At 45.9% G+C, this 27,604-nt stretch overlaps 1 protein-coding gene across 10 annotated transcripts in view; it reads left to right on the forward strand.

The window, feature by feature from the left end:
• Nucleotides 1-27,604, forward strand: part of ncoa1 (nuclear receptor coactivator 1) — a 237,102-nt gene that overhangs the window by 129,402 nt on the left and 80,096 nt on the right. For all 10 annotated transcript variants that reach the window (NM_001112912.1, XM_031901466.1, XM_031901465.1 and 7 more), the window contains 2 exon segments: nt 5,106-5,205; nt 12,822-12,988. In NM_001112912.1, coding sequence (NP_001106383.1) covers nt 5,123-5,205; nt 12,822-12,988 — 250 coding nt within the window. In that variant the 5' untranslated portion in view covers nt 5,106-5,122.

Raw genomic sequence — 27,604 nt, forward strand, 5'->3', positions numbered from 1 at the left:
CATGTGACAAAAAGTCGTGTGATTTTAAGGATTCGGTGCATCCCTAGTGCAAAGTGCTATATTAGCGTGCCAATGGGCAAGATCTTGTCCGAAGGCTCTGTAGTTGTCAGGCAGTGTGTATAGTAAGGCAAGGATTTCAGTATTTGGCCGAATCTGAAATTAGTGGATTTGGTGCATCCCTAGTGCAAAGTGCTATATTAGCGTGCCAATGGGCAACATCTTGTCCGAAGGCTCTGTAGTTGTCAGGCAGTGTGTATAGTAAGGCAAGGATTTCAGTATTTGCCCGAATCTGAAATTAGTGGATTTGGTGCATCCCTAATTAGAATGCTGGGAAATACCTAGCAACAAGTTGTGCTGGTTGTGTTTGCAGCAGTTTACAGGTTAAAGGGGAAGTACACCCTGTTTATAGGAGAGTTTTATGGTTCTATAAAGTTTCAATAAAACACACTGTATGGGCATAGGTTATTCTGCATAAAGAGCTGAATTTATATCGTGAGGGATAGAGAACTGCTGCCACAATCGGCAATAAAAGAAAAGTGCGAGTTACGTTTCAAGTGATACCGACACCTGAAGGGAGACAATAGCCCATCTATCTTTAATCATAAACTATGGATGTACTATTTGTTTTGGCAACAAACACACAGGGGCTCTATAAACTGGTTGCACACTTCCTGGGACTCCTCCCATGGGATCTGCAGCTTCCTCAGTGGGATATTTAGTCACATGACCAGTAGTGGTCACATGGGGGCTCAGGGTCACGTGACCACTGTGGATCCTAATATGTCTCTAGCTTTCAAAAACTCAGCATATTCTATATTTGTAAATATGAATGATTGGGAGGCGGAGGTGCCATAGTGCTTGCCGTACTTCATTCCAATAAGGATTCCAATAGGAATTTCAAATCCATTATTTGTCAGTATACTGACTGCCAGGTACTTGGATCCCTCCATGCAGCAAAGGGTTAAACAGCAGTAAGACACAGACCATTCAGAAATATCATTGCCAGTCCCCGGGCTATTGGAAAGGATTTTAGCCGGCCATGGCGGGAGCTGGGCTTCCTTCCTGTCGTGCCTCGGTTGGGCCACTCAATTCCGCTTTGTGGGTAACTTACATGGGAAACTGTAACTGCGCCAGATAAAGTCACATTTTCTGTTGTGCAATAATCAGCTCTGTGGGTGACAGGGCCCGACACACTGACAGTTCTGACTCAACAAACACTTGTGGTTATCTGTGTAGTTTCTGACTAGAGATGCCATTGCAGCTGACGCACAGCTTGGAGTAAAGCTTGACTCAGTTTAGTAACCTATCCCAGCCAATTGGGTATTTACTTTTATCATTCTAACCGTGCTTTGGTTGCTATGGGTTACTGGCCAGGGTAAATGGACCCATGTTGTAACTATGTAATCACACAGAGACACCATATCTAATGCATTTCTTATTGGGGTGTAAGCAGGGGCAACTAGCCTGGGCCCCATTGCTGTGTATGGGGAGGGAAAGTAAACAGACTGGACCACAACGATTTCATGTGATGTGTTTCTGTAAAATGCACAGTTGTAGCTTGGTGTTTATAGTAAGGCAAGATGTTGGTGGAAATAGGGCGGATAGTGTGTATAGTAAGGCTAAGTGGTGTTACTATACACACTATCCCACAGTTAGAGGCCCTATCCCTAACACCACCTTGCCTTAATATAGAAACTATTGCACAACCCCTATTTCCGCCACCATCTTGCCTTACTATAAACACCAAGCTACAACTGTGCATTTTACAGAAACACATCACATTAAATTGTTGTGGTCCAGTCTGTTTACTTTCCCACCCCATACACCTCACTAAAACTGTGAGATAGTGTGTATAGTAAGGCAAGGGGGTGTAAGGGATAGGGCCTAAAAGTGTGGGATAGTGTGTATAGTAAGGCAAAGGGGTGTAAGGGATAGGGCCTAAAACTGTGAGATAGTGTGTATAGTAAGGCAAAGGGGTGTAAGGGATAGGGCCTAAAACTGTGGGATAGTGTGTATAGTAAGGCAAGGGGGTGTAAGGGATAGGGCCTCTAGCTGTGGGATAGTGTGTATAGTAAGGCAAGGGGGTGTTAGGCATAGGGCCTCTAACTGTGGGATAGTGTATATAGTAAGGCAAGGGGGTGTAAAGGATAGGGCCTCTAACTGTGGGATAGTGTGTATAGTAAGGCAAAGGGGTGTAAGGGATAGGGCCTAAAACTGTGGGATAGTGTGTATAGTAAGGCAAGGGGGTGTAAGGGATAGGGCCTCTAATTGTCAGATAGTGTGTATCGTAACGTAAGGTGGTAATAGGGATAGGGCCTCTAGCTGTTGGATAGTGTGTATAGTAAGGCAAGGGGGTGTAAGGGATAGGGTCTATGCCAGACTGAACACCACTGCTCATTGCTTCTGCTTCTGAATGGCCTACAGAGAACTGGCCTAGTGAGTGAAGCAGATACACAGAGGTGGGATCCCATGCATCTGTACTGTGTGTATGGGAGAGATAGTGATAGTATTTGCACATAGCAGCCCTGCTGCCGGCCATCAGCACCACTAGCAGCCAGGTCTCCTTGCTGCACCAATCACAGCTCTCCTTTCATTATAGCTTTCCTGCAAACCTACAGTGACACTATATGAGCAGAGGCAGAACATTAGGTTTGGAGTGTGTTTCCCAAGATACAGGTAATTTAATAGAGAGAGGAGTCGGGGTATGAGATCAGTGCATTGTGGGCCGCTTGCTGTACCCCCGATAATTAGTTTTTCCTATTGAGGACAAAGGAGTTTCTAGCTCTACTGTTGCACAAAGGGAAGTGCTATAATAAAGGCTGTGTGTCCCTCTTTCACTCATTTCTGCGATATAATAGAACAATGAGCCCAAGTCTAAGTACTAACAGAACAACCGGCATCTTTTCATCTTCTGATTGCGTGGGTTTATCAATAATAAAGAGACAGCTCTGTCTCTCACTTATTGTAGCTGTCTCTTGGGGGGATGTCCCTCCATATACAGTACCTGCGGGCCCATGTAATATCAGTATCCATAAATTGTACAGGTATGGGATCCGCTAGCCGGAAACCTGTTATGCAGAAAGATTGTTTTTCTCTGTAATAACAAAACAATAACTCGACTTGATCCCAACTAAGATATAATTACCCCTTATTGGGGCAGAACAGCCCTATTGGGTTTATTTCATGGTTAAATGATTCCCTTTTCTCTGTAATAATAAAACAGTACCTGTACTTGATCCCAACTAAGATATAATTACCCCTTATTGGGGGCAGAACAGCCCTATTGGGTTTATTTAATGGTTAAATGATTCCATTTTCTCTGTAATAATAAAACAGTACCTGTACTTGACTCCAACTAAGATATAATTACCCCTTATTGGGGCAGAACAGCCCTATTGGGTTTATTTAATGGTTAATAGATTCCCTTTTCTCTGTAATAATAAAACAGTACCTGTACTTGATCCCAACTAAGATATAATTACCCCTTATTGGGGGCAGAACAGCCCTATTGGGTTTATTTCATGGTTAAATGATTCCCTTTTCTCTGTAATAATAAAACAGTACCTGTACTTGATCCCAACTAAGATATAATTACCCCTTATTGGGGCAGAACAGCCCTATTGGGTTTATTTAATGGTTAAATGATTCCCTTTTCTCTGTAATAATAAAACAGTACCTGTACTTGATCCCAACTAAGATATAATTACCCCTTATTGGGGGCAGAACAGCCCTATTGGGTTTATTTAATGGTTAAATGATTCCCTTTTCTCTGTAATAATAAAACAGTACCTGTACTTGATCCCAACTGAGATATAATTACCCCTTATTGGGGCAGAACAATCCTATTGGGTTTATTTAATGGTTAAATGATTCCTTTTTCTCTGTAATAATAAAACAGTACCTGTACTTGATCCCAACTAAGATATAATTACCCCTTATTGGGGCAGAACAGCCCTATTGGGTTTATTTAATGTTTAAGTTATAGTAAAGTTATTCATAAGATTAAGCTATAGAGATCCAAATTATGGAAAGATCCCTTATCCGGAAAACCCCCAGTTCCGACGCCTATGGAACTGATAACTTGTGACTAATTGCAAATTAATCAGATATCTGTAAATAACATTCTTGTTTCTGTGAGTTGGAATTGGAGCCATAGTCCCAAAGCAACAACAGAGTGTCAGCTCTTCAGACCATCAGACACACAGAGCTACTAGTAGCAGCTACTAAAACAGACAATGCTGATCATATACTGATAATTGTCTCTACGTGTGTTTAGCAGGGGCAATTCTCAGTATTGTCTATGGCAGGGGATTTTCTGGCGTTAAGTAGCCGGGACAAGTAACTGCTACTAAGTAGCTCTGTGTGTCTTCTGCCTTAGCTGCTGGTTTGGACAGTGGGCTGCAGCACCAACCCGTAGAACTATTAGACACTAGAAAGCGAGCAGCAAACTAGGTCGAGACAATAATGAGAGGCAGTTACATTTAGGGTGCAGCAGACAGACACGGGGTGCAATTAAACACAACATTGGCTCCTCATTGATTCCAGGCCATTAGCCGACTGCGAGCAGGAACTCTAACATCTCCCACAATGCCCAGAATCTATTGACTTCCTTGGCTCCGGCTTCCCTCCCTCTAACCCTCTCGCTGGGAGGGAGGAACCCTGTAGTGAACTGCTAGCTCCTCTGGCAAGGAAATGGTAAAGCTGACAATCTAATTACTGGGGGTTCCTGCTGGTGGAAATGGAGGGAGTGGTGCATATCAGGGGCTGTAATGATCACTCAGCGGGGCCCAACCTAGATTCTCGGCTCGTCGGGGGGGGGGGGGGTTCGGTTATCCCCTCCTTTTGTGTTAACCTGCACCCCCCCCCATCTTTTGCACTTTCTAGTTCAACTTGCAGCAGAAAGCAATCGATAGTGGTGACGACCCCCTTTAAAACTAGATGTAAATGCACTTCCTGTATGCTGCAGCCTGCAGTGACTTCTACGTCTCCATGCAAATGAACCATAGAAAATGACTAACAAAAAAGTTTGTGAATTTGATTTCCGTTCTGACACTTATGCCCCAAAATTGCCAATGTTTTAACCCACAAATGTCTGCTTTTTATAGGTGTGAAAGAGCTCAACATGAGTGGCCTCGGGGACAGTTCCGCAGATCCTGCTAGCCAGGACCGCAAGAGGAAGGCCTTGCCATGTGATACAGCACAGAGGTAAGTCAGTAGGCAGTCAAGGCACTGGGGCAGCCATTCAAAGGAGAAAGGGCACAGCTTACATAGCCAATAACTGATAAAACACCATTGTATTCTACAGAGCAGGGTATTTATATAAACTATAGTAGGGTTTCTGTAGCAAACACCCCAGCTGTACCAGTGCGGGAATGGCTGCCCCCGGGGCTACACTGCGGGGTATTTATATAAACTATAGTAGGGTTTCTGTAGCAAACACCCCAGCTGTACCAGTGCAGGAATGGCTGCCCCCAGGGCTACACAGCAGGGTATTTATATAAACTATAGTAGGGTTTCTGTAGCAAACACCCCAGCTGTACCAGTGCAGGAATGGCTGCCCCCGGGGCTACACAGCAGGGTATTTATATAAACTATAGTAGGGTTTCTGTAGCAAACACCCCAGCTGTACCAGTGCAGGAATGGCTGCCCCCGGGGCTACACAGCGGGGTATTTATATAAACTATAGTAGGGTTTCTGTAGCAAACACCCCAGCTGTACCAGTGCAGGAATGGCTGCCCCCGGGGCTACACAGCGGGGTATTTATATAAACTATAGTAGGGTTTCTGTAGCAAACACCCCAGCTGTACCAGTGCAGGAATGGCTGCCCCCAGGGCTACACAGCAGGGTATTTATATAAACTATAGTAGGGTTTCTGTAGCAAACACCCCAGCTGTACCAGTGTAGGAATGGCTGCCCCCGGGGCTACACAGCGTGGTATTTATATAAACTATAGTAGGGTTTCTGTAGCAAACACCCCAGCTGTACCAGTGCAGGAATGGCTGCCCCCGGGGCTACACAGCGGGGTATTTATATAAACTATAGTGGGGTTTCTGTAGCAAACACCCCAGCTGTACCAGTGCAGGAATGGCTGCCCCCGGTGCTACACAGCGGGGTATTTATATAAACTATAGTAGGGTTTCTGTAGCAAACACCCCAGCTGTACCAGTGCAGGAATGGCTGCCCCCGGGGCTACACAGCGGGGTATTTATATAAACTATAGTAGGGTTTCTGTAGCAAACACCCCAGCTGTACCAGTGCAGGAATGGCTGCCCCCGGGGCTACACAGCGGGGTATTTATATAAACTATAGTAGGGTTTCTGTAGCAAACACCCCAGCTGTACCAGTGCAGGAATGGCTGCCCCCGGGGCTACACAGCGGGGTATTTATATAAACTATAGTAGGGTTTCTGTAGCAAACACCCCAGCTGTACCAGTGCAGGAATGGCTGCCCCCGGGGCTACACAGCGGGGTATTTATATAAACTATAGTAGGGTTTCTGTAGCAAACACCCCAGCTATACCAGTGCAGGAATGGCTGCCCCCGGGGCTACACAGCAGGGTATTTATATAAACTATAGTAGGGTTTCTGTAGCAAACACCCCAGCTGCACCAGTGCAGGAACGGCTGCCCCCGGGGCTACACAGCGGGGTATTTATATAAACTATAGTAGGGTTTCTGTAGCAAACACCCCAGCTGTACCAGTGCAGGAACGGCTGCCCCCGGGGCTACACAGCGGGGTATTTATATAAACTATAGTAGGGTTTCTGTAGCAAACACCCCAGCTGTACCACAGGGTATTTATATAAAGGGTTATAGGGTTTCTGTACCAAGCACACCCGTGTTTTTTTTATTTACTTTCAAACAGGTGTTACTGTTCCTTTAACACATTTTACATTGTTAACTGGTTGCTAGGGACTCGTTAACCTTAGCAACAGGCAGTGGGTAGCACGCAATACTGAAAGACAGACAAAAAAAATAATAACACATCCTTAGAATGCATTTGCTTTGTTCTCCCAGTATTTCTCTCTATATCTTCCACCCTGGCGAGCTTATACCTCCCCCCGCTCTGTACCCTGGCCTGCCAGAGTGAGGGTCTCTGAATGACACTGTTAAGTATAAAAAATGGCTCCATTCCCTCACATGGAGTGAGAGTTGTCACAGCAACGAGTCTGCTCAGCCTGTGAATTCCTGCCGTGCCGCACTGCCTTTTGTAGCCCCTTTATCCCCCGACTCACTCTCACTGCATTTGATTTATAGAGGGAAAATGAATCAGCCTGGTCCTGAGAATGGTTTAATCCTTCCCAATGTGACATGTTGTTATTATTTATTTGCTCCAGGCAATGGATGCAGAAAGAAGTTCAATGTGTCTGGCGTTGCCTTTGTTACCCTCTTATCCATTTGCACTGGCATTGAAGATAAAGGGACACTATTACTTGTTTAGAATCTCAGCCATAAAGCAGGGCAGGACTGCTGCTTACAATGGGGGGATCAGATAGGATCTGTGCCACTGTGACAGAATGCTCTGTTATACAGATAGCTAGAATCTCAGCCATAAAGCAGGGCAGGACTGCTGCTTACAATGGGGGGATCAGATAGGATCTGTGCCACTGTGACAGAATGCTCTGTTATACAGATAGCTAGAATCTCAGCCATAAAGCAGGGCAGGACTGCTGCTTACAATGGGGGGATCAGATAGGATCTGTGCCACTGTGACAGAATGCTCTGTTATACAGATAGCTAGAATCTCAGCCATAAAGCAGGGCAGGACTGCTGCTTACAATGGGGGGATCAGATAGGATCTGTGCCACTGTGACAGAATGCTCTGTTATACAGATAGCTAGAATCTCAGCCATAAAGCAGGGCAGGACTGCTGCTTACAATGGGGGGATCAGATAGGATCTGTACCACTGTGACAGAATGCTCTGTTATACAGATAGCTAGAATCTCAGCCATAAAGCAGGGCAGGACTGCTGCTTACAATGGGGGATCAGATAGGATCTGTGCCACTGTGACAGAATGCTCTGTTATACAGATAGCTAGAATCTCAGCCATAAAGCAGGGCAGGACTGCTGCTTACAATGGGGGGATCAGATAGGATCTGTGCCACTGTGACAGAATGCTCTGTTATACAGATAGCTAGAATCTCAGCCATAAAGCAGGGCAGGACTGCTGCTTACAATGGGGGGGATCAGATAGGATCTGTGCCACTGTGACAGAATGCTCTGTTATACAGATAGCTAGAATCTCAGCCATAAAGCAGGGCAGGACTGCTGCTTACAATGGGGGATCAGATAGGATCTGTGCCACTGTGACAGAATGCTCTGTTATACAGATAGCTAGAATCTCAGCCATAAAGCAGGGCAGGACTGCTGCTTACAATGGGGGGGATCAGATAGGATCTGTGCCACTGTGACAGAATGCTCTGTTATACAGATAGCTAGAATCTCAGCCATAAAGCAGGGCAGGACTGCTGCTTACAATGGGGGGATCAGATAGGATCTGTGCCACTGTGACAGAATGCTCTGTTATACAGATAGCTAGAATCTCAGCCATAAAGCAGGGCAGGGCTGCTGTTTAAAATGGGGATCCTAGTCCCCCTGGCTCAGGTTTGGAAGCCCCAGTGTTTCACTTGTGCCTGGAGCTGTACAACATGGCATCAGAATTGGCCAAAGTGCCGTCCCTAGTGAGCGCTGAGCGAGTGGAAGTGGGTCACTAGCGGAGATGCAGTAATTCACCAGCAGGTCTCATTTCACTGATACGGGAAACACAAGGCGTCTGCCTCTCATCCCCTGTGTATTCAGCAGCCAACCTGTCCCGGCAATTAGCGAAGGCCTGGAATCAGCAGCCTAAAAGTCTATTGGCATTAATGCTCTTGCCTGTACCCGGCCCAGATACAATTACCCGACCCGAATCTGCCTGATAATGAGTGCGGTCAGCCCTTGGCCTCTCATTAAGGATCTTTCCGAGGTCAGCACTTAACCTCCCTTCCTTCCATGGGCTGCGTGTCTGGGAACAGAACCACATGGTGTACAATGAGGAATGAACGGACTGGCAATCTGTGGGGTTTGGCTAATGCCAGAGGGGCTGCTGTAAGGTGCCATAGGCAGTCACTGTTTATTGGGCTGGGGTGGGGCTGTTTGTGCCTCTGGGTACTGGGAATGCCAGGGGGGCTGTAAGGTGCCTCAGACAGTCACTATTTATTGGGCTGGGGGGCTGTTTGTGCCTCTGGGTACTGGGAATGCCAGGGGGGCTGTAAGGTGTCATAGACAGTCACTATTTATTGGGCTGGGGGGGCTGTTTGTGCCTCTGGGTACTGGGAATGCCAGGGGGGCTGTAAGGTGCCACAGACAGTCACTATTTATTGGGCTGGGGGGGCTGTTTGTGCCTCTGGGTACTGGGAATGCCAGGGGGGCTGTAAGGTGCCACAGACAGTCACTATTTATTGGGCTGGGGGGGCTGTTTGTGCCTCTGGGTACTGGGAATGCCAGGGGGGCTGTAAGGTGCCACAGACAGTCACTATTTATTGGGCTGGGGGGGGGGATGTTTGTGCCTCTGGGTACTGGGAATGCCAGGGGGGCTGTAAGGTGCCACTGACAGTCACTATTTATTGGGCTGGGGGGGGCTGTTTGGGCCTCTGGGTACTGGGAATGCCAGGGGGGCTGTAAGGTGCCACAGACAGTCACTATTTATTGGGCTGGGGGGGGGGATGTTTGTGCCTCTGGGTACTGGGAATGCCAGGGGGGCTGTAAGGTGCCACAGACAGTCACTATTTATTGGGCTGGGGGGGCTGTTTGTGCCTCTGGGTACTGGGAATGCCAGGGGGGCTGTAAGGTGCCACAGACAGTCACTATTTATTGGGCTGGGGGGGCTGTTTGTGCCTCTGGGTACTGGGAATGCCAGGGGGGCTGTAAGGTGCCACAGACAATCACTATTTATTGGGCTGGGGGGGGGGCTGTTTGTGCCTCTGGGTACTGGGAATGCCAGGGGGGCTGTAAGGTGCCACAGACAGTCACTATTTATTGGGCTGGGGGGGCTGTTTGTGCCTCTGGGTACTGGGAATGCCAGGGGGGCTGTAAGGTGCCACAGACAGTCACTATTTATTGGGCTGGGGGGGCTGCTTGTGCTTCTGGGTACTGGGAATGCCAGGGGGGCTGTAAGGTGCCACAGACAATCACTATTTATTGGGCTGGGGGGGGGGCTGTTTGTGCCTCTGGGTACTGGGAATGCCAGGGGGGCTGTAAGGTGCCACAGACTGTCACTATTTATTGGGCTGGGGGGGGCTGTTTGTGCCTCTGGGTACTGGGAATGCCAGGGGGCTGTAAGGTGCCACAGACAGTCACTATTTATTGGGCTGGGGGGGCTGTTTGTGCCTCTGACTAATGGGAATGCCAGGGGGGCTGTAAGGTGCCACAGACAGTCACTATTTATTGGGCTGGGGGGGCTGTTTGTGCCTCTGGGTACTGGGAATGCCAGGGGGCTGTAAGGTGCCACAGACAGTCACTATTTATTGGGCTGGGGGGGCTGTTTGTGCCTCTGGGTACTGGGAATGCCAGGGCCTATTTTGCATCCCAGTCCAGACCTGCTCTCATTTTTTATTATTTGTGGTTTTTAAATGATTTCACTTTTTGTTCAGCAGCTCTGCAGTTTAAGATTTCAACAGTTATCTGGTTGCTAGGGTTCAAATTACCTTAGCAACCAGGGAGTGGTTTGATCGGGAGACTAATATATGAATAGAGGGGACCTGAATAGAAAGCTAAGTAATAAAAAGTAACAATAACTTGTAGCCTCACAGAGCAATAGTTTTTGGCTGCTGGGGTCAGTGACTTTGCCTTTTCCATAAGTTGAATAGCCAAAGGTGTTGCTGGGAGTTGCAGTTCAAGCCATAAGTAGGCCAGACTTAGTAGCAGCAGCACACAGTGTGTATAAATCAGAGCAGGCTGACTAGGGAGCCGCCATACACAGCTCATTAAGGCCCCAGGTCAGAATAAGTGCCCCCCCTTGGCACAGCGCCTGATTTACAGCACAGGAAATCACTGCACTGAGACTCCTCTGCCCTGGGCAGGGTACCAGCCTCCCTCTCCCTGCTGCTTTCACACTTTGCTGGGCTGCTGCAGCCATAAATTTCCCTTCTAATGGAGGGAGGAGACAAACTGCTTGATTGTTTTCTTACCGTTCTTCGAAGAGTTAGCGGGTCAGAGCACTGGGCTTTCTGCACTACAGACTAGGGGGGCACATATAGGGGCCCGCTGCATTGCACTCACTCAGCTGCACTTATGGGTTGGAACAGAAAATATAGTGGGGCAAGATGGAGACAGTAGTGTAAGATGTAGACATTAGGATAAGATGGAGATAGTATGGCAAGATGGAGACAGTAGGGCAAGATGGAGATAGTATGGCAAGATGGAGACAGTAGGGCAAGATGGAGACAGTAGGGCAAGATGGAGACAGTAGGGCAAGATGGAGACAGTAGGGCAAGATGGAGAAAGTAGGACAAGATGGAGATAGTATGGCAAGATGGAGACAGTAGGACAAGATGGAGATAGTATGGCAAGATGGAGACAGTAGGGCAAGATGTAGACAGTAGGGTAAGATGGAGACAGTATGGCAAGATGGAGACAGTAGGGCAAGATGTAGACAATAGGGTAAGATGGAGACAGTAGGGCAAGATGAACACAGTAGGGCAAGATGGAGACAGTAGGGCAAGATGGAGACAGTAGGGCAAGATGGAGACAGTAGGACAAGATGGAGACAGTAGGGCAAGATGGAGACAGTAGGGCAAGATGGGGACAGTAGGGCGAGATGGAGACAGTAGGGCAAGATGGAGACAGTAGGGCAAGATGGGGACAGTAGGGCGAGATGGAGACAGTAGGGCGAGATGGAGACAGTAAGACAAGATGGAGACAGTAGGGCAAGATGGAGACAGTAGGGCAAGATGGAGACAGTGGGGCAAGATAGGGACAGTAGGGCGAGATGGAGACAGTGGGGCGAGATGGAGACAGTGGGGCGAGATGGAGACAGTAGGGCAAGATGGAGACAGTAGGGCGAGATGGAGACAGTAGAGCAAGTTGGAGACAATAAAATATGATGTAAAGAATAGAAAAGGATAGAGACAGTAGGGCAAGATAGCAACAATAGGACAAGTTGGAAAAAGTAAGACAAGATTGGGTCAGTGGGGGGAGGGGACAAAGGGCAAGAAGAAGAAAGTAGGTCAAGATAGATAAAGAGTTCAAAATGGCCACACTAGGGTAAGATGGAGACAGTAGGGCAAGATGGAGACAGTAGGGAAAGATGGAGACAGTAGGGTAAGATGGAGACAGTAGGGCAAGATGGAGACAGTAGGGCAAGATGGAGACAGTAGGGCAAGATGGAGACAGTAGGGCAAGATGGAGACAGTAGGGTAAGATGGAGACAGTAGGGTAAGATGGAGACAGTAGGGGCGAAATAGCAAAAGTAGGGCAAGATGGAGACATAAGGGCAAGAGGGAAAAAGTAGGGAAGACAGAGAAAGTAGGGAAAAATGGCTGCAGCATGGCAGGATGGTGACAGTAGAACATGTTGGAGTCAGTAGGGCTGTAACTGTAGGCTACTGTGTATAGTAAGTAGCATAGTGTTTATAGTAAGGCAAGAAAAGAGCCTGTAAGTGTGGGATAGGTTGGATATCACCATTGGTGAGAGACAGAGAGTAATGATTAAGGTGGCTGAAGGCAATGTGGGAGGTCTGCCAGGGGAGGCGCCATGTTGTACGTAGATTGGAAGAGGATCTGAGCGGAGTTGGTAAGCTGCAATTTCCCATTGACTTCATATCCTTATTTGTTTGTGTGCAGCACTGAGAAGCGCCGCCGGGAGCAGGAGAACAAATACCTGGAGGAGCTCGCCGAGCTGCTGTCGGCCAATATTGGGGATATAGACAGTCTGAGCGTCAAACCGGACAAATGCAAGATCCTCATCAAGAGAATGGACCAGATCCAACAGCTGAAGAAGAAGAAGCAAGGTAAGAGCCGCTACATGGTACAGTCCGTTCCTCCATGGGCCCAGAGCCTGTGAGCCCGGGGCTGGTTCCGCCTGGAGGTAATGCCCCAGGTACTGGGTAGAATATAATATTCAGTTATGCACACACATAGGCAAAGTTGGTCCAGTAACCCATAGCAACCAGCAGCAGTTGAAATTTACCTCTGTAAGAATCAAAAAGCAGACTCTTTGGTTGGTTGGCTGTGCAGTCACTTTGGCACTTTGTGCTACTTACTATATATTTGTGGGGGTTAGCTTGGTGCTAATCTTCCCAGCAGTGTCTGCCTAGAAACGCAATGGACTTCTTTCCAATCTTATGCTGTTGGGCAGCTCTTGTTTAATACAGGTATGGGATTCGTTATCCAGAAACCCATTATCCGGAATGCTACAAATTACTGGAAGGGCATCCCATTTCTGTAACTGTGGCCCTCTAGCTTCACCCACTTGCTGCAGACCCTGCATTCTGAAGGGGATACTGGGATCTGTATAAACAATTGTGCTTGTGTACTTAACAAATTATCACCCCCTCATCATTTGTGGTTTAGTTCTCCTTTAATGATATATATATATATATATATATGTATATACAGTAAATACATCCAGTGACAGACAGAAGCATTAAATGTTCACCTTTAAATTAATTCTTATTATGATGTAGAGAGTGCTATTCTAAGACAGTTTGCAATTGGTCTTCATTTTTGGCAGATTTTCAATTATTTAGCCTTTTCTTCCGCAGCTCTCCAGTTTGGAATTTCAGCAGCTATCTGGTTGCTAGGATGCCAGTTTAACCTAGCAACCAGGCCATGATTTTAAAAAGAGACCAGAATATTATTATCATTATTATTAACATTTATTTATAAAGCGCCAACATATCCCGCAGCGCTGTACAATAAGTGGGTTTCATACATTGGACATACAGAGTAACATATAAAGCAATCAGTAACCGATACAGGAGGGGAAGGGAGACCAAAAGAGCTTACACTCTACAAGGAGTAATATATAAAGCAACCAATAACCTATACAAGAGGGGAAGAGAGCCCTGCCCAAAAGAGCTTACACTCTACAAGGAGTAACATATAAAGCAATCAATAACCTATACAAGAGGGGAAGAGAGCCCTGCCCAAAAGAGCTTACACTCTACAAGGAGTAACATATAAAGCAATCAATAACCAATACAAGAGGGGAAGGGGGCCCTGCCCAAAAGAGCTTACAATCTACAAGGAGTAACATATAAAGCAATCAATAACCGATACAAGAGGGGAAGGGAGCCCTGCCCAAAAGAGCTTACAATCTACAAGGAGTAACATATAAAGTAACCAATAACCTATACAAGAGGGGAAGAGAGCCCTGCCCAAAAGAGCTTACAATCTACAAGAAGTAACATATAAAGCAATCAATAACCGATACAGGAGGGGAAGGGGGCCCTTCCCAAAAGAGCTTACACTCTACAAGTATAAATAGAGGAAGGCCTAAATAGAAAGCTAAGTAATAAAAAAGTAAAAATAATGATAAAACTGTAGCATTAAAGAGCAATAGTTTTTTGGCTGCCGAGGTCAGCGACCCCCATTTGAAAGCTGGAAAGATATAGAAGATTAATTAAAAAAAAAATAAAAACTGAAGACCAATTGAAAAGTTGCTAAGAATAGCCCATTCTGTACCCGTTTAAGCTCCGTTAGTGCCGGGGTGTGTGCGGCAGTCGGTGCCAGCAGTGCAGCTGAGTAGGAAGGATTACATTAGGGACGGCGCAGGCTGGAAGGGCTCAGTTTTGTACACTGTTTGCTTTCCCTTCGCTCTCAGGAGCTGCCGCTGCCAAACAGGATTATTTCATTAATGAGAAGCAGCGGCGGCGGCAGAGCTGGTGTTTTGTGTACAAGGTGAACGCTCTCCAAGTGCGCCGCTCGCAGCGTCAGGGCCATAAAGCTGTGTTGCAGGGAGCCACAGCTGGGCCTTCCCTGGCCTCCCTCCATCCCCCCTGCACTGGGAAAAACTGCTGTTTGCTTTTGGCTTAATAACCTCACTTCTGGCCACAGGGCTTGGCGCTTTCAGGGTGGGAGGGGCCCTTCCCATGCCTCCTTGGCATCTCTGCCTGCACTGAGCGCGCTCCTGTCACTGGCACCATACAGATGGTAACTAAATGGGAAGCAGAACCTGTGACTGCTGTGGGGGGGTTAGGGAGGTGTAGGATATGAAAAATATCTTATATGTAAATTTTATAGGGGACATATTGTTGGTTGGTCTAGTTGTGCTACTGTGTGCGCTAGGGCTTTGCCTAATGTCAGCTTCACCACTGGGGGATAGGGGGGTTCTACTGTATATTATGGGGGTTCTTATATTTATATGGCATTACAGTACCATTACAATGGTTATTTAAAGGCAAAGTTAAAGCAACAAATGCAGTAGACACAAAGCTGAAATAAGAACTGTGTGCCAAAAGCCCTTATGCCAAAACCCTTATGCTCAGAGCTTAGTATGTACCCGGAGGCACCTGTACTGATCCACTCCGGCTGTGTCAGAACCACTGGCAGGGTGCGGAGACTTAACCATGCGAGTGCCAGGGAACATAGGGGCTTGACTGTGCTACTGACTTAACCATGCGAGTGCCAGGGAACGTCGGGGCTTGACCATGCTACTGACTTAACCATGCTAGTGCCAGGGAACGTCGGGGCTTGACCATACTACTGACTTAACCATGCTAGTGCCAGGGAACGTAGGGGCTTGACTCTGCTACTGACTTAACCATGCTAGTGCCAGGGAACGTAGGGGCTTGACCATGCTACTGACTTAACCATGCGAGTGCCAGGGAATGTCGGGGCTTGACCATGCTACTGACTTAACCATGCTAGTGCCAGGGAACGTCGGGGCTTGACCATACTACTGACTTAACCATGCTAGTGCCAGGGAACGTAGGGGCTTGACTCTGCTACTGACTTAACCATGCTAGTGCCAGGGAACGTAGGGGCTTGACCATGCTACTGACTTAACCATGCGAGTGCCAGGGAATGTCGGGGCTTGACCATGCTACTGACTTAACCATGCGAGTGCCAGGGAATGTAGGGGCTTGACCATGCTACTGACTTAACCATGCGAGTGCCATGGAATGTAGGGGCTTGACTGTGCTACTGACTTAACCATGCGAGTGCCATGGAATGTAGGGGCTTGACTGTGCTACTGACTTAACCATGCGAGTGCCAGGGAATGTAGGGAATCACTGTGACTTCTTAGCACTTATGACCCATACCAAGTGTCCTGCTTTGGAACTGTTGGGGTACCTCCAGGTGTCACATTAAAGTACATTTCATTGGACAGAAACATTGTTGTAGTAAATCAGATTAATTCTAATAGGTTAGTCAGTAGAACCCAGACAATCTTCATAAAAAAAACCTTGGCATGCCACTTCTGCAAGTTAATATTGTTGTAATATTACAACATGGCTGATAGCTCTGCTATTGTAGTATGGGTGTTGTTTATGGGTTTCAGTGCACGCAATAGATCAGTGCTGCCCTTCCTGTACGTGGATGTGGGTTTGTGTTCTGTGGGCTCGTTGTGGGACTGTAAGTTTCTCAGCGATGGGAAGGTACACACCGTGTTTGTTATTGTGGCCATACACACATAGCGTGCAACTGTACTGTCTGTTGTGGCCAACACAGGGTTCTGATATGTCATCAACGAACCCGACACGACTGCTCCGGGCTTCACAGTTCCTGGGGCCCAGCAATTTCTGTTGCTCTAGATTTATATGAAAGCTATGCATTCTACAGAGTCCAGCTGTAGTTGAACTACAACTTTTATTATCTAAATTGAATCAGGTTCCTCCTATCACTTATGGAGGGAAAGGTATCTGATCCCTTGCAGCAGTGGGTGTTCTGCTCGCTCCCGGCACATTCATGTTCAGGCTATTAAGGAGCGAGGCTGGAGAGCCCATCACACAATGCCTTTATTCAGGGAACAATGGCTGCCAGTGTCCGGGCTTTGGTTCTCACAGGCACAGCCTGTAAGCGGGGCAGCTCCGCTGTGTGTGATTCGCACGGAGAGGGAAGGGGGCGCATGGTGTAGGGTAGCAACCCGGGGATTAGCCAGCACTCTGGCACCCATGTTCAGCCGCAGCTGCCTTTCTATACACACCGTCCCATATATAGTTAATAAAGTACCCCCTATTGTAACATATAGGGATATTATAAGCCCCCGAGGAGTTCCTTATAATAAATAGTGAATAAAGTACCCCCTACTGTAACATATAGGGATATTATAAGCCCCCGAGGAGTTCCTTATAATAAATAGTGAATAAAGTACCCCCTATTGTAACATATAGGGATATTATAAGTCACCGAGGAATTCCTTATAATATATAGTGAATAAAGTGCCCCATATTGTAATATATAGGGATATTATAAGCCCCCGAGGAGTTCCTTATAATATATAGTGAATAAAGTACCTCCTATTGTAACATATAGGGATATTATAAGTCACTGAGGGGTTCCTTATAATATATAGTGAATAAAGTGCCCCCTATTGTAACATATAGGGATATTATAAGCCCCGAGGAGTTCCTTATAATATATAGTGAATAAAGTACCCCCTATTGTAACATATAGGGATATTACAAGTCCCCGAGGAATTCCATGACCATTTAAAGGTACGAGGCTGAAGGCTGAGGGCTTTTATACAGATGAAGGAAATCCGAGGTGACTTCTAATATCCTAATATTTTACAGCAGGGGGTACTTATAATATACAAGTTTTAGTGAGTCATGTCACAGAAGTGACATCACTAAGCTCTGATTATAACTGATGATATCACTAAGCACCGTTTATATGTATATAATTTACAGTTTGGTCCCATAGGGAAATGACTAAACTGTATATTATATATATAAAATCTGCATTCCTCTGCTTGCCCTGGGCACGTAAGTGCCTCTGCGTGGGCTCTGGAGAAGATGCCGCTGCCAGCCTCCCTCCTAAGCAGCCCTGCGCCGCTATCTGAGCTTCAAAGGGCTCAGCGCTTAGTGCCAGAGTGTGTGGCCCCCGATTGGCATCTCCGGGCAGGCTACTGTAAATCTCTCAGCTATTCATGTTTATTTGTGAAGGAGAGAAGTGAAGCCAAGGGATGAGGGAAGGGACAATGTCAGGGGCTTAGCAGGCTCCATGTGAACCTTCCCCGGCACGGAGGGACCCTGTTGTGTAGGAAGCTTACGCTCTGAGAGCTGCAGTGCTGCCTTGGGTGGCACCCAGCCCAAGGCTCATACAGTTGGCAGAGGCAGCAGGTGAATGGATGAGGCCGTATCCTTGCCAGTGCTGAGAGCCAGAGGGACTGCTAATTTCCAGGCCTCCCATGGCTTCCCCTTTGAGTTAGGGGCTACGCGCTGCCTTTCAGCCGCTCAGGGGCCCACCTGCCAAGGAGTCTGTCGGACTGTGCTGTCCTGACGTGAATGCAGAACAGGACTGGCTGTGAGGAGACCTCAAACGACCTGATGGGTTCACAAAAAATAATACTTCCCTTGGCTATTTGGAACTACAACTCCCATAATCTTTAATGCTAGGTTTTTCAATGAGTATGGTAGGCCTTTCTAGTTGTCAGGGTCACTGACTATAGCAACCAGGAATATATATATATATATATATATATATAGCAACCAGGAAAATATATATATATATATGTATATATACATAGATATATATTTCACCATCATTTTGCAATTTGGTCCTCTCTCTTCTTGTATAATTAATAATTGACCAAGCACCCAAAATTGGAGTGTGGTCTGAGTGCGGACTTCACCTTGAATATATGTTTATGTATAATGTGAAAGCTGCACTCCCTTAAAATGGGTGCCCAGAACCAGGGTCGGAGTGGGCCTCTGGGACACCGGGTAAAATCCCGTTGGGCCACTGTGGCCCAGACCAGACCCTTGCTGGCACTCTCGCGGCCTACCGTTCCTCCCCATATGCGCTAAACTTACGCTCGCTCAAGGGAGGACGTCAGGTGGGGGGCCCTACGAGGGGGGTTAAGGGGGCCCCTGTGGGGGGGGGGTGGACGTGGCCAGCAGGGGCACCTGAAGGCCCCTGGGGCAGGAGTCCCAGTGGACCCTACACCCCCCAGTCCGACCCTGCCCAGAACCAAAAATTATAATACACACAATAAAAGTGGTCTGCACTCCAAATATACGTGTTTCCCAAAGTGTTTTATTTCGTAAAACGTTTCAGCTCCTGCTTGGGGCTTTTTTCAAGGTTAAACTTTGTATTTTATATATATATATATATATATATATATATAGAAAAAGAATTCAGCAGTCGCACTCACAGGTCTTAAATGAAAATAAAAAGTTGTTTATTGCCAAAAAGGGTGAACTAACGTTTCGGCTGTTACACCAGCCTTTGTCAAAGTTGACCAAAGTTTGGACCAGAATAGATAGCACCCTGGCACAACTCCATGACCATCAGCCAGGGTAATTTCTATTACATAACATAAGGAATGGGGACAGGGCAGTCACAATCTGTGTTGGTGATTATGAGCAGGCAATGAACAGGTTAATGCGGGGAGAGACACACAGAGAGAGAAGGAAATGTTTATTTACTGACTGTATACCCTTAATTCTGCACAACTGCCTACCGAAAGGGTTAACCCTAACGCCTGACCGTCAGTTGCACTCTGATTGGCCGAGATCCAGCCCGTACAGTTATATCATTGATTCTGGTTGGCTATGAAGCCGAAATGATGCAAAAAAAAAAAAAAAACCTGGCTGCGGTATCCCGCTCCGCGCAGAACTGGGAAGCGGCAGCTCCTTTAAAAATAATAAGAACATTAGGGGATATTTGGAGAGAATTCGGCAGCTCGCCACCGAGGCAGCGACTCTTCCAACAAGTCGTCTATGTTTGAACTGCTTGTGGGAGCCAATAATAGGCTCTGTATTAATTCCAGGTTTTCCATAAATCATAAGTAATCACAGGTCACAGAGCGGAGCCAAGATACACGATCCTATCAGCACGCGACGGGCCGGCGAGAACATAATACTACTGCTTGTTACATAACAAACACACACCGGTGTATTAATAAGCTGCCACGGCGCTTTCATGTGTGTCCAGATGCCGGCCTCTCTGTCAGCTGCGTGGCCTGCTCTCATTAAAGGGGATATAAACCCAAACACAAAATCGAATGAAAGGAAATGTAGTTCTGAGCACCTTCCAAATACCCATTCATCACACTTTTTTATTGGCTTTCAAGTTGTTTGTAAATATAATTGCACTTGGAAGCAGTGTCTGGCTGTTCTCTGGTTCTGGTATAGGACCTTGTATCCAGAATGCTCGGGACCTGGGGTTTTTTCTGGATAAGGGATTTTCCTGTAATTTAGATTTCCATAGCTTAAGTCTGCTATAAAATCATTTAAGCATTACATGAACCCAATAGGGCTGTTCTGCCCCCAATAAGGGGTAATTATATCTTAGTTGGGATCAAGTACAGGTACTGTTTTATTATTACAGAGAAAAGGGAATCATTTAACCATGAAATAAACCCAATAGGGCTGTTCTGCCCCCAATAAGGGGTAATTATATCTTAGTTGGGATCAAGTACAGGTACTGTTTTATTATTACAGAGAAAAGGGAATCATTTAACCATTAAATAAACCCAATAGGACTGTTCTGCCCCCAATAAGGGGTAATTATATCTTAGTTGGGATCAAGTACAGGTACTGTTTTATTATTACAGAGAAAAGGGAATCATTTAACCATTAAATAAACCCAATAGGACTTTTCTGCCCCCAATAAGAGGTAATTATATCTTAGTTGGGATCAAGTACAGGTACTGTTTTATTATTACAGAGACAAATAAAAAATTTGACTTTTTGATTAAAATGGAGTCTATGGGAGATGGCCTTCCCGTAATTTGGAGCTTTCTGGATAATGGGCAGGTGTCAATTAGGCAGGTTTAATTTTGCCATCAGATCCTTGGTCTGACAGCTCCTGTACTCCAAGGGCCAAACGATCCAAACAATCCTCTGTACTAAGCACAATTCAGCAGGAACAGCCCCCAAAGTTTGCTCATAGCCTGTACAGAGAGATACCATAAAACTATGGCACATAGGGATTCCCCTGTACTAAGCACAATTCAGCAGGAACAGCCCCCTAAGTTTGCTCATAGCCTGTACAGGGAGATACCATAAAACTATGGCACATAGGGATTCCCCTGTACTAAGCACAATTCAGCAGGAACAGCCCCCTAAGTTTGCTCATAGCCTGTACAGAGAGATACCATAAAACTATGGCACATAGGGATTCCCCTGTACTAAGCACAATTCAGCAGGAACAGCCCCTAAGTTTGCTCATAGCCTGTACAGGGAGATACCATAAAACTATGGCACATAGGGATTCCCCTGTACTAAGCACAATTCAGCAGGAACAGCCCCCTAAGTTTGCTCATAGCCTGTACAGAGAGATACCATAAAACTATGGCACATAGGGATTCCCCTGTACTAAGCACAATTCAGCAGGAACAGCCCCTAAGTTTGCTCATAGCCTGTACAGAGAGATACCATAAAACTATGGCAGCATAGGGATTCCCCTGTACTAAGCACAATTCAGCAGGAACAGCTTTTAAAACTAATTGATGGTGTTTGCTGAATGTTTCTTTGCATTCTCTGCAGTGTGAGTTACCATATTGCTTGTCTCGGCACAGAGAAGGAATGCTCTGGGCACACAATAGGCAATGCTGTGTATGACAATGTCCCTGCCACACAAACCAGCCGTACAATTAGGTTACGTGTTTCCTTTAAGTGGCTTTGGTGACCTCCTTTTGAGTGATAATTGCTTATGGTAAATGGAACTGTGTCATTTAAGGTTGCGCTGTTACGAAGGGGTGGAAGAAAAACAACACGTTTAATAAAATTGATATATTCCTTCTCGGTTATAAGTAGAACTCGCTCTGTGGGAAAAGCGAATGGAGTTTTCTTTTCTCCCCCTTTCTGCCACTTTGCGCAGCTCCCTGGGGCTTTATCATGTATAAAATATAAGGTCTTAACCTCCTCTGGCTGCAATTTTATTGAAATTCCTCAGGAAAAAAAAAAAGAAAAAAACAAGTTGCAAATGCATATTTAATAGCGAGTCGCATTTTCTGCCCACAGTATTTCAGCGCCATTTGCGGCCTTGTAAATTCTAATATATGTGCGGCGGGCGTAAGCGGCGGAAAACTGCCATTTATTATCTTATTGTTTCCAATTGCATAAGGCACGCTTGGGGTTGCAGAGAAAAAGAGAAAATACTCTTTCTGTAGCAGTTATATTCACTGCTGATTCCGACTTCTGAAACAATGGAGCAGAGTCGGAACTAGCAGTGTAGGAAGGGACTTCTTTCAGCATCAATTCCATATACACACAATTATAAAACCAGGGTAAATGAATGAATATTGGAGGATATAGTCTTTCATTAGCCAAAAAAATTAGTTTTTGGACAGAGTTCCCCTTTAATCCGCCAGCAGTTTATTTTACCCAGTGATTATTGTTCACCTAAGGTTTGGCACTGTAACAAATTGCTGGCTTTTTTTTTTCTTTGGATGTGTAATTGAAAGTTGTGCCAACTGTTTGTGCAGCGGTTTCTAATGTTACCACAACAGGAAGAGTCGGAGAGAAGCAGCCAGCTGCCGTATGCGAGGCGGGATTGGTTACAAAGCATGACCAATAGGATTGTAATGGAGTAAGGGAAGGGGAGCCGGCCTGGGGCCCTGATCCAAGGCAAAAAGCTGTGGGTTGATTTTATGGACCAATAAAGTCTGTGCCGGCTGGGGGCCACAGTGGTGAAAAAATGAGTGGTGACTGGGGGTTGAAGGGACTTGATACCAAGCAGGTACAAAAATTCTCTCCACTCACAGAAATAGATTTACAAGTAGATAAACCCACAAGGTGGAGAGAAGTTGGATCAGCTGGTAGGTGGGGGGGGGGGGTCCAGGATATGGTTATTAACTATTGTTGGTTATCTAAGGAGCAATAAGAATGCTGACAGGGCTGTTGCCTGGAGCATTTGCAGCAATGCCATACGCCAAAGATTTTAGTATAAACGTCTCTTTGTTGTTCATTTCCATTGCATATGCCACCTAGTGGCAGGATACAGAATCTGCTAGTAGATATTCATTTACTGTACAGATCTGTTATCTGGAAGCCCATTATCCTTTTTCTCTGTAATAATAAAACAGTACCTGTACTTGATCCCAACTAAGATATAATTACCCCTTATTGGGGGCAGAACAGCCCTATTGGGTTTATTTCATGGTTAAATGATTCCCTTTTCTCTGTAATAATAAAACAGTACCTGTACTTGATCCCAACTAAGATATAATTACCCCTTATTGGGGCAGAACAGTCCTATTGGGTTTATTTCATGGTTAAATGATTCCCTTTTCTCTGTAATAATAAAACAGTACCTGTACTTGATCCCAACTAAGATATAATTACCCCTTATTGGGGGCAGAACAGCCCTATTGGGTTTATTTAATGGTTAAATGATTCCCTTTTCTCTGTAATAATAAAACAGTACCTGTACTTGATCCCAACTAAGATATAATTACCCCTTATTGGGGGCAGAACAGCCCTATTGGGTTTATTTCATGGTTAAATGATTCCCTTTTCTCTGTAATAATAAAACAGTACCTGTACTTGATCCCAACTAAGATATAATTACCCCTTATTGGGGGCAGAACAGCCCTATTGGGTTTATTTCATGGTTAAATGATTCCCTTTTCTCTGTAATAATAAAACAGTACCTGTACTTGATCCCAACTAAGATATAATTACCCCTTATTGGATGAAAAACATTTTATCAGGATTATTCTGACCGAAAATTACACAATTTAAAGATATATACGCAAACAAAAGAGACTCCAAAGAGGGAAAGAAAAGAGCCAAAAAGAGATTTCATTACTTTATTGGTTGAAGCGAATACATTATTCCTTTCATGGAGAGAAAGTCACCAGAAGTCACAGAAAACAGAAGGAACCCACTTGCCCAGTATATAGCAGAATATAATAGGAGCCTGTCAGAGATTTCCATTTTAACAGCCCCAAATTATTCACCTGTTTTTCAGGGTAATCGTTCCCCCTGTCACACCGGCCCTTTGTGCTTGTGACTTGGCACGTAAAATTACCATTCCTGTCCCTCGCGTTCAGCGCTCGCCCCCTTCCAAAAACATTTCTCAGGCAAACGCGTGCACATTGCGGCTTTAAACTCGCACGTGCTCTTGTCATATTTCGAGCGAGCTGTGGGCGGAAAGATTTATTGTTGGTTTCTTTTAGAGAAGCGCTGGGGTCTCTGAGGTGGTGGAGAAACTAAATGAAGGGTGCGGGGATGCGGCCCTAGAAGTCAGAAGTTTTTTATACAAAAACTCATTGCTTAATTATCCAGTGTATTTGTTTTATCGCAGACATAAATAGTGAAGTATATTTGTCAGTTTCTTTATGAATTTTCTAAGAATCTCAGCCATAAAGCAGGGCAGGACTGCTGCTTACAATGGGGGATCAGATAGGATCTGTGCCACTGTGACAGAATGCTCTGTTATACAGATAGCTAGAATCTCAGCCATAAAGCAGGGCAGGACTGCTGCTTACAATGGGGGGGATCAGATAGGATCTGTGCCACTGTGACAGAATGCTCTGTTATACAGATAGCTAGAATCTCAGCCATAAAGCAGGGCAGGACTGCTGCTTACAATGGGGGGGTCAGATAGGATCTGTGCCACTGTGACAGAATGCTCTGTTATACAGATAGCTAGAATCTCAGCCATAAAGCAGGGCAGGACTGCTGCTTACAATGGGGGGATCAGATAGGATCTGTGCCACTGTGACAGAATGCTCTGTTATACAGATAGCTAGAATCTCAGCCATAAAGCAGGGCAGGACTGCTGCTTACAATGGGGGATCAGATAGGATCTGTGCCACTGTGACAGAATGCTCTGTTATACAGATAGCTAGAATCTCAGCCATAAAGCAGGGCAGGACTGCTGCTTACAATGGGGGATCAGATAGGATCTGTGCCACTGTGACAGAATGCTCTGTTATCCAGATAGCTAGAATCTCAGCCATAAAGCAGGGCAGGACTGCTGCTTACAATGGGGGGATCAGATAGGATCTGTGCCACTGTGACAGAATGCTCTGTTATACAGATAGCTAGAATCTCAGCCATAAAGCAGGGCAGGACTGCTGCTTACAATGGGGGATCAGATAGGATCTGTGCCCACTGTGACAGAATGCTCTCTTATACAGATAGCTAGAATCTCAGCCATAAAGCAGGGCAGGACTGCTGCTTACAATGGGGGGATCAGATAGGATCTGTGCCACTGTGACAGAATGCTCTGTTATACAGATAGCTAGAATCCCAGCCATAAAGCAGGACAGGACTGCTGCTTACAATGGGGGGGGGGATCAGATAGGATCTGTGCCACTGTGACAGAATGCTCTGTTATACAGATAGCTAGAATCTCAGCCATAAAGCAGGGCAGGACTGCTGCTTACAATGGGGGATCAGATAGGATCTGTGCCACTGTGACAGAATGCTCTGTTATACAGATAGCTAGAATCTCAGCCATAAAGCAGGGCAGGACTGCTGCTTACAATGGGGGGGGATCAGATAGGATCTGTGCCACTGTGACAGAATGCTCTGTTATACAGATAGCTAGAATCTCAGCCATAAAGCAGGGCAGGGCTGCTGCTTACAATGGGGGGATCAGATAGGATCTGTGCCACTGTGACAGAATGCTCTGTTATACAGATAGCTAGAATCTCAGCCATAAAGCAGGGCAGGACTGCTGCTTACAATGGGGGGATCAGATAGGATCTGTACCACTGTGACAGAATGCTCTGTTATACAGATAGCTAGAATCTCAGCCATAAAGCAGGGCAGGACTGCTGCTTACAATGGGAGGATCAGATAGGATCTGTGCCACTGTGACAGAATGCTCTGTTATACAGATAGCTAGAATCTCAGCCATAAAGCAGGGCAGGACTGCTGCTTACAATGGGGGGGGGATCAGATAGGATCTGTGCCACTGTGACAGAATGCTCTGTTATACAGATAGCTAGTATCTCAGCCATAAAGCAGGGCAGGACTGCTGCTTACAATGGGGATCAGTACATACCATGCAGTGGCCCTGTTTGCACTCCCTTTAAGACATAAGAATAATTAAGAATTACATTTTTTTTTTACCGGTATCAATGAGGTTGCCTTGGGGCCACATGAAAATATACAAACCTGTGTGTTTATTATCCAAACACCAGCTGCCATTTAGTCCCATGGCAGATGTAGCCAGCAGGTATTTATGATTATTTACTATTATGGGAATTACATTAAAGAATACTCGCCCCCGTCCCTGATAAGCTCCCGGCCCCTGTGGGAAAGCTGATCCACCTACATGAATGTTTTCATTGAAGGGACGTCTCATGAATGATGCATGGATACGGGACAATGCTTAATACTGTGCATTCACGTGTGGCCCTGCCCGGGGGTGACAGGTAACTCCCAACTACACCCAAGCCAACTCCATTGGAAAGAGGAGCTACGTTGTTCCATGGCAATTCATCAGAAGTGACTTTCTCTCCATGGAGTGGGGACTATGGCGGGGGTCCCTTGGGGGGCCCCGGTGGGCCCTGCACCCCCAGTCCGACCCTTCCCTTGGGCACTCCCATTGGGAAGCCTGCACAGGCCCTACTGTCAGGGAAGCAGTTTGGAGGCAGACAATGCTGCGGGAATTATGGGTATGCTGGGGGAATTATGGGTATACTGGGGGAATTATGGGTATACTGGGGGAATTATGGGAATACTGGGGGCATAATAATCACTTGGCCTTCACTTACATGCCCTTCTTTGTATCATTGCTAGTGATGGGCGAAATATTTCCACATTTCACCATTGGTTGATTGTTTTGCGAAACGGATGAAATTTGCTGCGCGTCCAAAATTTGTCGCGGCGTCAAAAATAGTTGCGGCGTCAAAATAAATAGTCGCACGTCAAAAATAGTCGCGGCGTCAAAATATATAGTCGCACGTCAAAAGGATAGTCGCGGCGTCAAAAAAATAGTCGTGGTGTCAAAATAAATAGTCACACGTCAAAAGAATAGTTTCGGCATCAAGATAAATAGTTGCGGCATCAAAATAAATAGTTGTGTGTCAAAAGAATAGTTGTGGCGTAAAAATAGTCGCAGTTCAAAAGAATAGTTGTGGCGTCAAAAGAATAGTCGCAGCGTCAAAATAAATAGTCGCGCGTCAAAAGAATAGTCGCAGCGTCAAAATAAATAGTCGCGTGTCAAAAGAATAGTTGCGGCGTAAAAATAGTCGCGTATCAAAAGAATAGTTGCGGCGTAAAAATAGTCGCGTATCAAAAGAATAGTTGCGGCGTAAAAATAGTCGCACTTCAAAAGAATAGTTGCGGCGTCAAAAGAATAGTCGCAGCTTCAAAATAAATAGTCGCGCATCAAAAGAATAGTTGCGGATGACAATTTTTTTTACACGCAACATTTTCGCCGCTTCGCGAATCTTTTGGAAGATTTGTGATTTTTTCGCCAAAACGGGACAGATTCACTCATCACTAATCATTGCTGCAAACACACAGCCATTAAATTGTGGTGGAAGCATA

The sequence above is a fragment of the Xenopus tropicalis genome, chromosome 5 (genome assembly GCF_000004195.4).
Source record: "Xenopus tropicalis strain Nigerian chromosome 5, UCB_Xtro_10.0, whole genome shotgun sequence".
Classification (NCBI taxonomy): domain Eukaryota; kingdom Metazoa; phylum Chordata; class Amphibia; order Anura; family Pipidae; genus Xenopus; species Xenopus tropicalis.